At 44.1% G+C, this 15,832-nt stretch overlaps 1 protein-coding gene across 1 annotated transcript in view; it reads right to left on the bottom strand.

Annotated features, from left to right (window-relative positions):
- Positions 1-269: 269 nt before the first annotated feature.
- Positions 270-15,832, bottom strand: part of SERINC5 (serine incorporator 5) — an 87,707-nt gene continuing 72,144 nt past the window's right edge. The window contains exons 9-12 of the mRNA XM_015245774.3: positions 10,891-10,957; positions 7,669-7,708; positions 6,856-7,000; positions 270-4,787 (exon numbers count right to left, since the gene is read on the bottom strand). Coding sequence (XP_015101260.1) covers positions 4,640-4,787; positions 6,856-7,000; positions 7,669-7,708; positions 10,891-10,957 — 400 coding nt within the window. The 3' untranslated portion in view covers positions 270-4,639. The remainder of the gene's footprint in view (positions 4,788-6,855; positions 7,001-7,668; positions 7,709-10,890; positions 10,958-15,832) is intronic.

Genomic DNA, 15,832 nt, shown 5'->3' with positions numbered 1-15,832 from the left:
TTACACTACCTTCTTTAAAGACCTGCTCTAATTTTCATATTTAAGACACTGTGTCATTATCATAAGAATAAGAAAAAGGAAGCAGGCTGCAGGGGCGTTCAGCAAAGAAGGCAAAAAGCTTAGGTTTTCCTGTTTGTATCTTCATTCTCTAGACTCAGAACAGACTCTACGAAGCTTGAGAGAGACCTGATTAACATTTGAAGGCAACATCTTTAGAAAACATTACCTGGAGAACTTTATTCAACGGAAGGGAGAAAAAAACACCAACATGATTTTCAGTTTTCAATTTTATTAAAGTACAGCGTTAACAAGTTTTGAGTTTTCTACATAGGAAAAGACTGGTCAACTTCAGACCCTTCATAGAAAAATTAGCATTCAAAAAAACAAATATAAATCCATAGTTGCCTTTGTGACTAAAAGGAAAAAAATAACTATTTTAAAAGTTACAAAAACTCCAACCATATCTGAGACCATTATAAATTTCAGACAGTAGATTTACCATACATATTACATTTTCAAATTCTAATACTGCAAAACAACCATGTAACTTGGCTAGTTAACTGTTTTAGAAAAATTTTAAAAATTAACCAAGTTATGACTATAAAACTTTTGTAGTTTTTTTTGCCAAGGAAAAAAAAAACACAAAAAACTTAACTCTTTAATAAAGGAAAACAAAACAATCCTTAAATTTCTTATAAATAGCTCTCAAGACATATATTACCCATCTACTGCAAGCTTTCTTTACCTGAATTTCCCAGGATCCTTCACCACAAAGGATTCTTTCAACATTTTACTCACATAAATACGATTAATCACCTATAGAAGTGGATTTGGACATAGGCATTCTTAATTTACCCTTCCCCAATTAAGTTTTTGTTGAAAGGATTTTGCCTTAAAAAAAAAACAAAAAACCTCTTTGGTAAAAGCCAAATACTTCCCCCTTTCAAAATGAATGCATCTGCTAATGATTTACTGAGGAAGAAAGAAAGAGAGAAAGATCTTTAGAACTTTAGACTGGCTAGCATTAGTTCAAAAGATTAGTGTAAACGTCTCTTCACTCCTGTGAAATGGGTCCAACATTAGAGTCCATCTCTGCCTGAAATGCAGCACTAGATTAAAATGTCTGAGGCTCTACAAATGTATTAAAGACGGCAGGAAACATGGCTAAGAACAAAGCCATAGGGATTTAGCAAATTAAGGAGAATACCACACAGAATTCCATGAACCCAGGGGCTACGGCACCGTTCTTAGTTAAGGAGGGTCCAGCCTTCTGTCTGGACATGCGGGGCCTCGGTCCAAGGTCACACACTTCTTAGTTATAGCTCAAACTCTCTTTCATTGACAAGAGGGGTTGGGGACACGAGTATATATCAAAATGACATGCTCTTTAGAAAGGCAGTCAAGGGAGAAAAAGGCCTGGGCAGCTTAAATGCACACAGGCCCTAGAACTCCCCCTGCAGGGGAGCAGGAAGCACCAATGGTAAGTAAACTTCTGGCCAAAATTAAATAAGCACGTATTTTTAAAAAGGCAGAAGGTGACAGTTGGGGGGTGGGGAATTAGCACTGCATGTAGGTCATCCATAATGAAGGTGCCTTTGAGCACTTGGAAATGAACAACAGGGCACGGGAACCCCCTGCAGGCCACTCCTGATGAACACCAGAACCCCAAGTCCCCAGTAACCCCACAGGCACACAGCCCATCAACTCTACAAGGGGCTCCAAACATCTCTGGTGAACAATTCTTTCAAGCTATTTCCCAGGAAACTGTGAGGACAAAGGCAAAACCAACTAACCAGTATTAAAAAATTCAAACCAGGAAGGACAAAGTAGGGTTTCCAAAATCGTTTGGTCGTCAGTCAGGTGACATATCTAGATACACAAAGCCACACTCCCAGAAGAGTCCCTGCCCCACTCAGGTGTTCTTACTCACAAAATCAGGAGGGGGGAATTCCCACATGGAGAACAACACAGAGAAATCACACACAGTTTTAAAAAATCTTCGGCTCTCATCGCTTGAAGGAGTCTGACCAGCAGCTTCTGGGAATGCACTTTTAAAATCACGTACAAAAAGTTCTAGGAAGCAAAAGTCTATCATTTTAAAAAGATTATCAGTGAGTTTATCAAATGAACATCATTCTTACAGCAACTCAGAGAGACTGGCATAATTTTTCCAGTTTCTTAAAATACAATAGCACAAAAATGTAGGTTCTTTAAACCCATGAATGTTGACTTATCACCTGAGCACTGTTTATCACAATTAAGAATCATTAAAGTTAACTTTTTATATGCCCTCAGTCCTCAGAGTACATCCACGTCTCTCTCAATCATTCAGATAAACTTGCTTAAATTTTTAGTGGAGAATAAAAATCAGTGACTGTAACTCTTCCTCTTATGTCAGACCAACCTTCAGAAAGAAACATTATTCAGCCACAAACCAAGTCTTAAGCACCTGGAAAATGTGGGTTGGTTGTCGGGGGGAAGGGGGCTAAAGAAGGAAGCTCCGAGGGCCGGGCTACTGACAATGTCCCTTCCTTTGTGTCTCCCTGAGCTTCCTTCTCCAGGACAGCCAAGGAACTCAGGGCCTGGTCAGCTTGACCTTGAACTGCCACAGGGGCCAGTTCTGCAGTCACACAGCTGACCACCAGACCCCACTAGACCCAAGCAGGAAGGAAACATAAAGAAACCAGTTACTGGGAGCACGCTGGCTGTTGATCTGCCTCTCCTCTCGGTCTTTGCTAAAGCTGATCCTGGCTCACCCGGAGCCCGTGTCACTGCTGCAGCTGTGACACACACCACTCCCTCCACCTGTCCGACCCACACAGCTCCCACTCCCGCTGGCTTAACCATGGGCTGCACGTGGCGGCCACTCACTGGGCGCCTCCAGAAGACTTTTGGACCACCGGGCTCAAAGAACGCCTGGTCTGAACAAATTTCATCAAGTTTACAAATCAAGGCTCTCTCTCTCACACACACACGTGAGTGGCTTTAAAAACTGAACCTCCAGGACTGTGAAGAAGGCAAGTTCCTGGAGGAGTTCATCTGTTGTATGTCTCCCACACTCCCAACCCTGGTTTTCCTGGGAGGAGGGCAAAGGAGTGAGTGGAAATAAAGAACTGGACTCACATCCCAGGCCAGCATTTTGCCACACAGGAGCCCAGCCAAGGCGGGACCCAATTCTGCCCAACGCATACCATGGGGCACAAAAAGAACGTCAAGTCTTCTCATTCTCAGCCCCCGTCTGCCAAGGTGCTGAGAGGATTCTTTCCATTCTGCATGAAATACTAAGAGGAGGATCCCCACCGCCTCTCCAGTGGAGTCTCTAATGGACTTTCTGCTGAGTAAATTCTTCCCTGGCTGAGTGCATCAACACTGAAAATGGACGTCTTCTTGGGCCACTGCCTAGAGTCAAATTTCTATTCAGTATCACCTTAGATGTATGTACTGTGGAAATTTCTGTGGCTTTTGCTTATGGCTTAATACTGCCCCCCACCCCAGCATTTCTTCTAAGTATATTTGGTCACTTCTACACCCCGTATAATAGGAGGCCTTACCTGGTCAGCTCTGTTTGAGGTGTTGTGTGTGATTCTTACCTTAGCAAATCTACCCCCCAAAATCGTAACAGACATAAATGGCATAGTCACATTACAGATCTGGGGGGAAAAAAGTCCTTTTGCTTTTACAGTTTCAAAGGCCTCAAGTGGAAGAGACACTGGCTGACTTTTGTCACCGGAAGAGGGGTGCAGTGGGCTTCAGTCAAGAAGCAGCTTCCCAGGTGAGGTCCTAGGGTACTGTTACTGACACAGACAAGTAAGAATCACAGCCCTCCACCGTTTAGGTGAAGAAAACAACACGATATTTTTCTATAGTTACGTGAATAACACCACGAGTACAAGTCATAGTATTGCAGTAACTCGGATCAGGTAGTGAGAATCTGGTGGGGGTGGCAAATTGTGCTTTTTCACATTATAACAAAAAATGCTGAACCCAGAAGGGATGAGGGGACCTCTGGCGAGGACAAGGGCAGAGCGAAGTCTGTGATTCCCAGCATCACAACTTCAAAGGGAAACAGCACAAGGGTGGAGTTAAAAGCAGGGGCTTCCTTCTTGTACCTGATAAAGACCAGGGAATAGCGAGCAGGGGTCCTGCAGGCCGAGGTGTGGAGAGGAGTCTGCACTCCGGCGGGGGCTAAGGGCTCAAGATTTTGGCATATTTTTTTTTCTATTTCAAGGATGGGAATAACAGGCCACACAAGGTAAGCTTTTATCCCTGTGATAAGATGTTGTGCCCCAAACTCTGTTTTGGTTAAAAAAAAAAAAAAACATGCAGAAGGAAAACAGTAGCCTAACTACTATCCCAGATTTTAGGGGTAAGACACATACAAAATAGATCATCACTCAGCATCAGCTTGGGTGAAAATTTCAATTCTTTTGGGACAAAATGGTAGTTTCTTTTTGAATTTTAGAATGAAAAAGCTAATCAGATGATTCTTTTTTTCCCCTCAAAGTTTTTGTTAGACCCACTCAAGCCAGCTAGGGGCTGCCAGCTTTTCACAAAGTACCAGTCACTGCTCAGACTCCTGGGACATTTGTTCAAAGGACGTCACTTCCAGCCTGCAGGACCAAGGGGACTGCTCAGCTCCTCACACGGAGAAGTGCGGAGAGGGACGACAGAGGGGCGCGACCAGCGTACCCAGATACAACAGCACACAGATCCAGCAGGAAGCCATCTTGACCCAGAAGATGGACCAGCTCCCACTGAATAAGGTTTCAATGTTGGCACTTTCATAGCTGGGGAAACAAGAGACCAGGCTGTGGTCAGAGAAGGAAGGGCGGGGTGGGAAGGGGGGAGGCAGTGAGCATCTCTCCCTGCTTCCACCCCCTCCAGCCTTTCTATTTTCCCTAGCAACTCAATTCAGATCTAATCACACCCATTTAAAGTATACAATTCAATGGCTTTTATTATGTTCAGAGAGTTGTGTAACCACAGCCACAATCAATTTTAGAACATTCTCTTCACCCCATATAGAAACCCTGCACCTTTTAGCAGCCCTCCCATTTCCCCCCTCCTTCCAGCCCCTGACATTCACTTACCCACTTTCTGTCCACACGGCTTTGCCTATTCTGAGCACATCACCATGCATGGAATCATGGGGCCACTTGTGACTGTTTTTTTTCACTCAGCATATTGTTTCTAAGGGAGTACCCATGCTGCTGCATGTAACAGTATTTCCTTTGGTGCTGAGTAATATTTCATTGTGTGGATACCACACTTTTGTTTATCCATTTGTCAGTTGATGGACATTTGGTTCTTTCCACTTTTTGGCTATTAAGAATGATGCTGCTATGAACATCTGTGTACAAGTTCTTGCGTGGACATATGTCTTTTATTTTTTCTCTTGGGTATATAATTAGGAGTGGAATTGCTGGATGGTATAATAACTCTATGTTTAACATTCTGAGGAACTGCCAAACCGTTTTCCAAAGTGGCTGTACCATTTTACCTACTAGGATTGTGAGAGAGTTCCAAGGATGTCAACATCCTTGACAACATGTTATTTTCTGCATTGATTTATAGCTGCCTCCATCCTTTCTTAAGCTTCCCAAGGCAAAATTTTCCAGGAATTCTCAAAGCATCACTGGGAAGCATTAGAAGCTCCCACCCCTCTTCTCCCTCAGGATGTTTGAGAAGAATCTCCTCGGAGCAGCCTTCCCCATAACCCTATTTGAAACTGCTGCCCCCACCATTCCCAGCCCCACCAAGTACTCCTCATTCCTCTTCCTCCTTGTTATTTTCATCCCCAAAAGTCATCTCTATCTGACACTGTATTTGACTTGGATCATGGTCTGTCTCCCCCAGTAGAATACAGGCCATCTACAGCAGTGTGGCAGGAGTCACCCCCCACAAGTCTGTTGCACAATGAGCCTAAATGTCTATCCTAGGTTATTCTAATGCCTAAATGTCTATCTCAGGTATATCCTATGTTATAACAAATTATGATCCAATAGAAACTTTGGATCAGTCAAAGGACATCCAAAAAGAATCTCCATGCAGTAACAGGGAAAGCCGGGCCCATCACTTATTGCCAAGTTTAAAAAAAAAAAACCAAAAACCAAAAACCAAAAAAACCTCAAGGAGGAAAATATGTATAATCACATTCATGTTTTAAAAAATTGTATAGCCACAGAAATGCATAGAAAAGGAATGAAAGGATACACACCATATCGTCAACAGTGGTTACCGGACAGGGTGGTGTTGGGGGCGGGGGGGAGTCACTATTACTTTTCATACTTCCACATTAGTTCTTTTTTTTTAAATGTTTCAGAGGCGGGGTTGGGGGTGCAGTATAGCTCAAGTGGTAGAGTGCATGCTTAGCATACACAAGGTCCTGGGTTCAATCCCCAGTACCTCCTCTAAAAATAAATAAGTAAGCCTAATTACCTCCCCCCACAAAAAATATATATATACATATATAAAAATAAAATAAAAAGATGTTTCAAACTTTTGTAGTGAAAGTGTTAAAAAAAAAGGACAAAGTAGAAAAAGAGGTATTTTTCTCTTTCTTAAAAGCAGATGATTGCTTAAGTTCTTCCCCCATTACTATTACAACGTTCTCAAGATTGCCCATATGCTGTTAACCTCCCATTTTCTTAAAGCTGCAGTAACCATACCAGTTTCCAATGTTAAAAGTATGCCAACAGACTGCCAAGAACTCAGAATGTTTCTCTGAAGATGAGTAAAGCAGGACTTGGAGAAGAATTAAGTTGACTCCAAGAGATTTGATCTCCAGGATGTAAAGAATAGGACTTTTTTTTTTTTAAACAACTTATAAAACATGTAAGTCAACGGACCACTCACTTGAACCAGTCGGTGAGGGTCATCATCACATAGAGGGAGGCCAAGAAGAACACAAAATGGAAGTAGGCGTAGTTATAGACGGTGCTTTTCTTCTCATCATAAATGACCCGTGAGCCCTCTTTGACGTTCTGCTGCCCTTCAGTGTCTGTGAACCACAAGATGAGCAAAAGCTCAGTGAACGAACACATGTACACTTCCCGTTTTCACAAAGCCACCATTGCTTGTTTTAATCCCAGGCACTGGTGTGTGGAAAAGATGTCACAACCATTTGTATCTTCAAGCAATGTCATCTATGCCATAAGCCCCAAACCCCCAACTCACCCCAGAACCTTCTGCAACAGGATGAGTTACCTAACATCACACTTTTTTTTAAAACAGGAGAGAGCCCTTAAAAACATAATATTTCTTATAAGCTCAGAAGGAAGTGAGAGAACAGACCAAGAGTTCTCAAGCCCCAGGACCTCCAATCCAAGAAGAAAAGTAAACTGAACAAAAGAAATTTTCCGAATTTTCATTCCTTTAAAAAATGTACTTCCTGCTCCTGGTTATCTCACTGTGTAACTTAATTTGTATAAACATGAGCCAAGATACAGACTGACCCTCACCTGCCAGAATACCAGTACAAACAAACAAAACCCAGCAACCCTCCGAGAAGAATGTGTAAAGTATATAAACAATAAACAAGCTTTGGAGTCAAAATTTCCCCTCACCATTCAAGCTCCTTGTGTCTGTATCCCAAATGCCTACAGTGCAGACCGGAGCTGCACGTCTACAGGGCAGCATGGAGGCACAGGAGGGAAGCTGCCTACTTACCCTCTCCACCAGGGCCGAAGCAGAAGCAACACCGAGCTACCTGGGAGGGCAAAACCAACAAAGTCAGGAGGCGGGCTTCCTGCTTTTCCATCTCCACATCAGTGAAGCACTAAAGGCCACCTACATGCTAGCCCCTCCCCATCCAAACTACATCCCAAGCCCCAGACTGCATACTTTGTCCTTCGAAAGGTTCTGACAAAGTATCTGTCCTTCCCAGATGCTCGGGGCACTGGTGACAGGAAATACAAAGACTTGGAGGTAAGACACCCAGACCTCCTTCAAAGGCGCTCCCTTAGTGCTCGCTCAGCTCCTGCGAGTGCCCTGAGTGGACAGTCTCTGGACGGCAGCTCCCAGGCTTTGCCCCAGCTGCAGAGTCGCCCTGCCCTACAGCAAGCCCTTCCTGGGCAACCCACACAGGCAAGCTCACGGCACAGATGTAAAGGTGCAGCCGCTGACCCTGGGGGACAGCTCTGATCAGTCATATCTGCTCCAAGCACCCATGAGATGAGCAGCAGCTTTGCCCAGCCTGCAGTGCCCTGGACTTCACCCTCTGCCCAATTCTGCCCCCTTCCCCTCCTTCCACATGTGTCGATCCCTAATAAACATTCTGCACATCAGCTCTGCCTCAATAGCTGCTTCTGGGAAACTCACTGAAACACAGTGAACCAGACAAGGTCCCTGCGCTCATGGAGCTCACTCCTGGTGCTTCATTCTCCTTGCTATTCATTAACTCCTCTTCCAACTCTGTGGCTGGGGTCATTATCCTGTTTATAGTTGAGGAAATAGGGGTCAGGCAGGTTAAGTAACCAGCCTGAAGCCACAAAACTAGCTTAGTAACAGAGCTGGGACAGGTACGCAGGATGAGGACTCCAAGGTCCGTGATTCACAAGAGGCAGTAGGTAGCATGCGGCATCTAAGAGATGGTGGAGCCAACAGAATTAGCAAGGGTAAAACTAAGGGATTTGGGGCCAGGAGGCCTACCCACACTTCCTCTTAAAATCAGGCTCTGAACTGGCTGCCTCTGGAGGCAGCGGTGCTGGGGACAGTGATGAATGGGATGCTTTTCTCTGAAGACCCTTTGGTACCTTCCAAATTTTGTACCGTTTCTTACCTACTCAAAACAATCAACTTAATTTTAAAAAGTCAGGTTATGAAAAATTACCACAGAAGGACTCTGGTAAACAGAATAAGAAACACTACAGTCTGGGAAGCGCTGGGTCCTTGGCACCTTCCGGCTGACGGTATTTTTACTCCAGAGAGCCATGGGCAGGGGCTGGGGAGCTGGAGGCTTCGTCCCACTTACACTCCTCAAAGCCCAGCCCTTGCTTCCTTCCTGTATCAAGAAAACCTGTCCTAGAGGGACTGGTCTTGACAGAATCTTGGATCAAGTGACATAGTCTAAGAGTCACTAATTCACTCAGTGGGCCCAAGACACAGTGTGCTGGGGTCCCAGTTCTTTTGAAGCTTAAGTTACCACAAGGCATGACTAGCTCTCTCTTTCAAAGGTGCATCCTGTGAAACGTGGTGCAAGGAGTTAGCAAGCCAACTTCCAGCCTGCGTGTTCTCCAGTTCAGAGGGAAACACTGGGGCTCTTTCGTTGGAATGAGAAGAAAAACGTCTCTCTTAAACCTAACTTGGAGACTTGCTGTTCTCTGCACTTTAACTCTGTACACAATAGGGATATTGAAACCACAGCAGTACAATCTCAGCAGGGGGTCACCCAGTCAGTGGGGAGAACAAATGCCTGCCTTCTAGAGACCATTCTCTTCTGTGTAGCAGGCAGTAATCTATTCGAACTCAGCACAGTTTTCTCCTTCTTTAAGTGACAGAAAGAGCTGGTGATTGATACTGGCAGATTGACAGCCCCTCATTATGGCCCACTATCTCCAGGTCAGGTGCAGGAAGGACCATCCCCTGAGACCCAGCTGCAGAACAAAGTGCCCGTAACTGGACAGACAACAGGGCTCTCCCTCCACTCAGGGCCAGATAGGAGAATGGGCTCTTGGGCAGTGGTGGTTAGGAACACAGATTCTCACATGGTGGCAAATCAAAAGTTTAAATGACTTAACTTTTCTGTTTTTCTACCTCTGTAAAATGGAGATTAAAACCCTCCCTTGGATTTTTTTGTTTGGGATTTTTTTTTTTTTTTGAGGATTAAATGAAATCACAGCTGTAGCACTCAGAACCGTGCCTGGCACGCATCAAGGGCTCAAAGTCTCAGCCACCCCTGGGACCTCTTGTTCTTTCCATTCTTGGGGTCAGGGCTGGGTCTCCTGGCTGCTTCCATGTGATTAGACCTTTTTTTTCAATTGAAGTATAGTTGATTTACAATGTTGTGTTAGTTTCCGGTGTACAGTAAAGTGATTCAGTTATACATACATTTTATATATATATATATAAACTTTTTCAGATTCTTTTCCATTATAGGTTATTAAAAGACATTGACCATAGTTCCCTGTGCTATACAGTAGGTCCTTGTTGTTTGTGTGTATGTTAATCCCAAACTCCCAATTTATCTTTCCCCTTTGGTAACCATAGCTTATTTCTATGTCTCTGAGTTTATTTTTTGACCTCGGTGGACTTTCATTGAGGGCCCCCCCAAAAAACTTTTGCACAAGAAAGAAAATAACGGATGTTTTGCTGACTGAAAGGCATCTGTTGCCACCCTGGCTCTTTGGATGCCTACTGTTCACAGTTCTTCACCCAGTGAAATGCCCACCGGCTGGAGCTGATGCAGTTAGCAAGCTCCTGCACAGACCCCGTGCGGCCCAGAGCAGAGGCTCGCTCCTCCCCTTCTCCACCTTTCTCTCCTCCTTCGAAAGCTACCATGTAACCTCGTGGTCGTGCCATGGATGGAGAGCAAAGACAGGTATAGACTAGGGGAATGGACTGGAAATTAAGAAACCACCCTCCTCCCTTCTGTTCCGACAGGAAAAAAGCAGACAGAGAGCAGCCTGACAAAGCCTGACAAGCCGCTGGTGGAAGCTGGGCAGCCGGATGCCACACCAGAGGCCAAATGTGTGGGAGGAAAATCGAGGATTTCTTTTCAATCCCATAGTATATTCAGGACATTTCTTCTGTACAAAAACTGAGTTCCTTCCTCAGGAGAAAAATGGGATCATGGAATGCAGATCAATAAAGATGCAAGTAAACACAGAAAAAACATTGCTGAAAGAAGGGTCTTCTGAGACAAAGCAGGGCAAGAAAAGGAAACGAACTTACTTCCAGTTCAGGAGCCCCGTATCGCCCCTGCAGAGCATCGGAACTCCACCTTGTCGTCGAGGTCAAACTAAGAGACAAGCAAAAGGTCAGCAGAGTGTGTTAACGTGTTACATCACAGTGAAGGAGGGCAGAGACGCCTGGCAGAGCCAGGCGCCAACAAGGCTCACTCTAACCCACCGTTCTGCTTAAATGGAAGCTGTCTATTTTAACATCCCACTTCGTTCCCAAACTGGCTGACCGATTTGAGAGCTGGTGTCTTTTCACATCGATTGCATTAGATTATTTTATGCAAAGACAAGCTTACAGGTGAAAAAAAAAAAAGACTTTTTTGGTCCTATTAGCTTGGTTTTCACTGTTGGCTCTGGCCTCTTCTTCCCTCAAATGCCAACATAATTTTCAGACTGCACTTTTATCTTTCCTCTCCCTTTGATTAGTCTCACTTAGAAAGGATCAAAACCAGTGAAAGAAGTCAGAAATGGCAATGAAACGCAAGGGCATGAAAAGCAAAGGTCATCACTATTTTCTGTGATAATCACACCTTTTGCCACACAAGGTTTTCTTATTTAGAAATTCAGCATAGAGTAACTATCAATGTGATAAAAAAAAAATTCCTCCTGCCACTTTCCACATAGAGGTAAAATACTACAAAATCTGGCTTACAGGGGTTAAAAAGGTATTTAATTTTCCTGGAGGGCAGAAAGGACCATTTTAAGCAAATAGAAAAATATACAATACTTACAGTTCCAGCTAACTGTACAGAGTTATTCAGCAAATATTTACTGAAGGTGTGCCACATGCCAGGCCCCGTTCTACGCACTGGGGTCTCAGCGAAACACACAGCAATCCCTGCCGTCCTGCAGCTCTTGCGCTAGCAGGTTGGGGGCAAGGGGGTGTGTGGAAGAGGAGGGCTGGGAGGGGTTGGTGAAAAGGCAGGACCCAGCAGGCTCATTTCAGCCAAACAGACCTCAAGAGGCAATGCTGCCTTCTCTGCTCATTCTCATCCTCTTTTCCAAGGAGAGAAAGATCAATGAGATGCAAATAAATAATAAAAAGCTTTCCTCATAAAAAAGTCCTCTGGGATCCAAGAGTATTGCTTCTTTTGTGGTCCACGCAAGTCCAGCAGCATCGCTTTCATTTCTGCCTTGAACAGATGGATACTAATGGAGGCCCACTCCACCCCCACTTTCTGACCCTGAGCCTGGCCAAAGGAATGACAGAAACATTTCCCAACGGCTGTGCACCCAAGAAAACACAGACCTTGCTCCTGCATTCAAGGGCGTGTCACATTTTGTGCATATGGATTATGCTTTAATACAGTACATTGTTTCCATGGAGGAAAATAAGACTAAACTTTAGGAAGAGATCAATATCTGGAATATTCATCTGAAAGATGATGGTTCTTCTTTAAAAGAGTTCGAATAAAAATTCTGGGGCACAAAATGTGTTTCAGAAAAGCAAAGCTTTTGATCCTAGCACCTTTGCCACTTCACTTTCAACAGCAGACAGCACTAAATGGGGAAGCTTTGGTTCTCACTTCTAAAAATACCTTTGTAATCAGCTCATCATTAGTGACGTGTGACTTCTACAAGTAGATATTGCTGTGAAATAAGGTCTTTATTCAGTCATGGCCTTTACGTACAAAACACTCTTTTTGGAATTATCAAGAAAATGCTGTTTTTACAAACTCTTTAAGAGCCTAGGAAATTCTTATTGTCTATACTCTGGCTATTACTAAGACCCACCTGGTCTGCACAAAACAATTCCCGGATTATCCATAACCTCTTCCCTTCCAGGGCTAAGGCCTGAGTGATTTTAACCCCGTACTTCCTGTGGGGGTGGGAGGAGACCAACAGCACTTGGTTGGGACAATGTTTCACTGGACAGAGAATGTCTAATCACCTTACTTGTCTCGAACTTTCACTCACAAAAAGCCAGCAGTACCTTGCAATCATTGTGACAACCAAAAAAATGCCTCCTTTTACCCTCAGTCACTGTGGTGCCCAGAACCTCTTTCATACTGGAAGAATGATTTGCTATGTAGGTGCCCCTCCACACCTGCTTCAGTGTGATTTTGGAACTGGCCAAACTTCCCAGGATCACAGAGAATCTCCAAAGAACTTGTCCAGACTTTCCTATTGGAGACCACAGATTCTGCCCCCAACAAACTTACAGGGCCCTTGAGAGATCCCACGACTTTCCCCAGCCTTAGCATAATCAAGGTTCAATGATGTTCCCACTGTACCATACAAATGGTGACTCACAGTTCTCAAAGGAGACTGGAGCTGGTGGGAGGGGGCCCTCAACGTGCCCCTTGATGCAGAGACATGAAGATTTCTAGCTGGCAGATTAGGAAGCGGCAGGATTCCCAAAATAAAGATACTCTCCTTCTTAAATAAAAGTAGCAGGTCCAGAACACACCGAAAATATAGATATCTCTCCTCGATTTGCTGTCTCACATGGTCTGCCGTACTGCTGTGAATGCCCCATTTTGAACCAGCAACTTGTTTGACCCTAATAAAGAGTCTTAGTTTTTCCTATTTTGTATTCAAATTCGTAGACAGCTGAAAAAATACACACTTTTGTTTCTTACGCATAGCTAAAACTGAAACAGCCAGGGAACATTTTACAGCACAAATGCCTCCTAATAATGCAGTTATGTAAGCCATCCAGCGGCTCACTCTACCTCTGTGAAGACTTCATTCCACGCCACCCAGGGGGCTGAAAAATGACTATGAACCCATCTCTCTCAACACTCCCGGCAAAGGAGACTCAAGTAAGTTTCCTGAAACTGGGGGTAGAATTCGCAGGAGCAGGATCCACGCTTCCGTTGCCTTTTATGTACAACAAGGGAATTGAACCTGACTGACTTCATGATCCTGTCCAATGTGACAGTTTGTTAACTTAAGCCAACAGAATAACAATTTCAGTCAAAATGAAGAGACAAAGGAGGGACTTAAGGAATAGCTGGGGGAGGCCAGGGTCTATCACAGCAAGGACCCAGACCTGAGAGGCAGTAGGGGCATTGACCTATAGAAAGAGTCACCAGGGAACTCCTGACGGGGTGCAAGCTGTGACATTTCTTCACAGCAACAATGCCTAGGTACAAGAAAAGGGGCTTCAGGAGAAAGGATGGCCTCAGTTGGAAAGCCAGGGAATGGGTTTTGACTGAGCCCTTCTTCCAAGCTAAGACAGCCAAGAGTAAAACATGCTCACAGTGAGTACCCCTGCTTCTGCAGGACTTGAGATTGAAGGTCGTTGTGAGAGTCCCCTAAAGATGCGTGTGAGTATGTGAATATGTGTGTATTTGTGTGTGTGTGTGTGTGTGTGTGTGTGTGTGTGGTGTTGGTGTGTGCTGGGGGTGAGGAGACTCTAGATGAGTGAGACCATAGCACAGTGAGCCTCTAAGAACTTACCAAAAAAGTTAACCCCAATCCCAGGCAACCCTGGCCTTTCACTGAAAATCGGTGATTTCTTCTCCTTTTCATTATATACCACTCTGTCTTCTGGCTTCCTACAATTTCTATCGAGAATTCTAGATATTCCTGCAATCAACTTCAAAGGATGGTTTTCACCTAGGCAATGCAGTCTCCATTTGTAACATCTTCCAGCCTTTCATTCCTGAGTCTAGGAAATCAAGATTTGAAACCCTCCTAATCGGGTGCCTCCCACACCTCGCAGCATTCCCTTTTTCAAGGCTTCCCCAGGCCTGAACTCACTCCCTCGCGAGCTCCAAGACACTTGGTTATCAAGTCCTCGAAGCTGACTCTGCCTGGAGCTGCAGTAGGTAATTAGAGCAAACACCAGTCACCCTGACCCAGGGTGCTCAGCTTCACTGGCTCCTGGGAGGAATCAGCTGCCGTCACCAGGAAGCCTGTCCATTACGCCCCCAGCCCGGAGCTGCCCGGTTACTCCTCATCTCCACTCAGTGCAGCTGTGTTTTCTGCATCCTTGTTCCACTGGGTGCTGCAGTTTTGCAGTCCGATCACTAGCATCCAATAACGTCTGTTACTGGCACGTAGACAGACTTTAAGTAGCAGCTGACAGCTTTGAAAGTTGTCATCTTTTGGGAATATTAGACCAGAACTTATAACCTCCACTAAGGTGCCTCTAAATTTCAACGGGGGCAATGTTTTAATGATCATCTCTCACTCAAGGGAGGCAGTGGAAATGTGATAGGGTGGAAGTTGCATCCTACAAACTAACACTGCTGATGGCAGTTACATCAGCACACTAAATAGCATTTTTGCCATCTTTTCCATTGATGGGCTGACAGCAAATCTAAGCTCTATTTTATCTAAGGGGCAAACCTTTTTCTTTCCATGTGGGATTAGGCATTCTGCCACTCAAAAAAACATACGATTTTATTCTATTAAATATCTTCATAGTTTTTTTTTTCTTTCCTGATAATACAAACAGAAGAAACACTAGCTCACTGTAAAACTTTTTTTTAGAAAAAACAGGAAAGCAAGAGAAAAAAAATGTTATCCCTGATACCACCACTATTACAAGCTTGGCATATCTCCTTCCAGGGCTTTTTCTGCCTATGTAAACACAACTATATTTTATTTTAGAAATGGTGGGGGAGGGTACAGCCCAGTGGCAGAGCACATGCTTAGCATGCACCAGGTCTTGGGTTCAATCTCTGGTACCTCCATTAAAAAATAAATAAATAACCTAATTATCCACCTCCCCCAATTTTTTAAAAAGTAAAAAATGGAATATTCTATTGTTTATAGTCTAGTAACTTACTTTCTCCTCGCTCTCCTACCAGTATTTTTTATATGCCAATACAGAAAAAAGTGAGTGACAAATCATAAAATTAGTTGTGTTGCTGCCATTTCTCCTCAAAGCCCAACAATAAAATCACAGGCTCAGGAATGAAAAACTTAAGAAAGGAAGAGCTGAGAATCAGGATTAAAATGTGGGTGCTTTACGGTCTTCC

This window comes from Vicugna pacos, chromosome 3, assembly GCF_048564905.1.
Source record: "Vicugna pacos chromosome 3, VicPac4, whole genome shotgun sequence".
Lineage (NCBI taxonomy): Eukaryota > Metazoa > Chordata > Mammalia > Artiodactyla > Camelidae > Vicugna > Vicugna pacos.
This window is presented reverse-complemented; position numbering and strand designations above follow the sequence as displayed.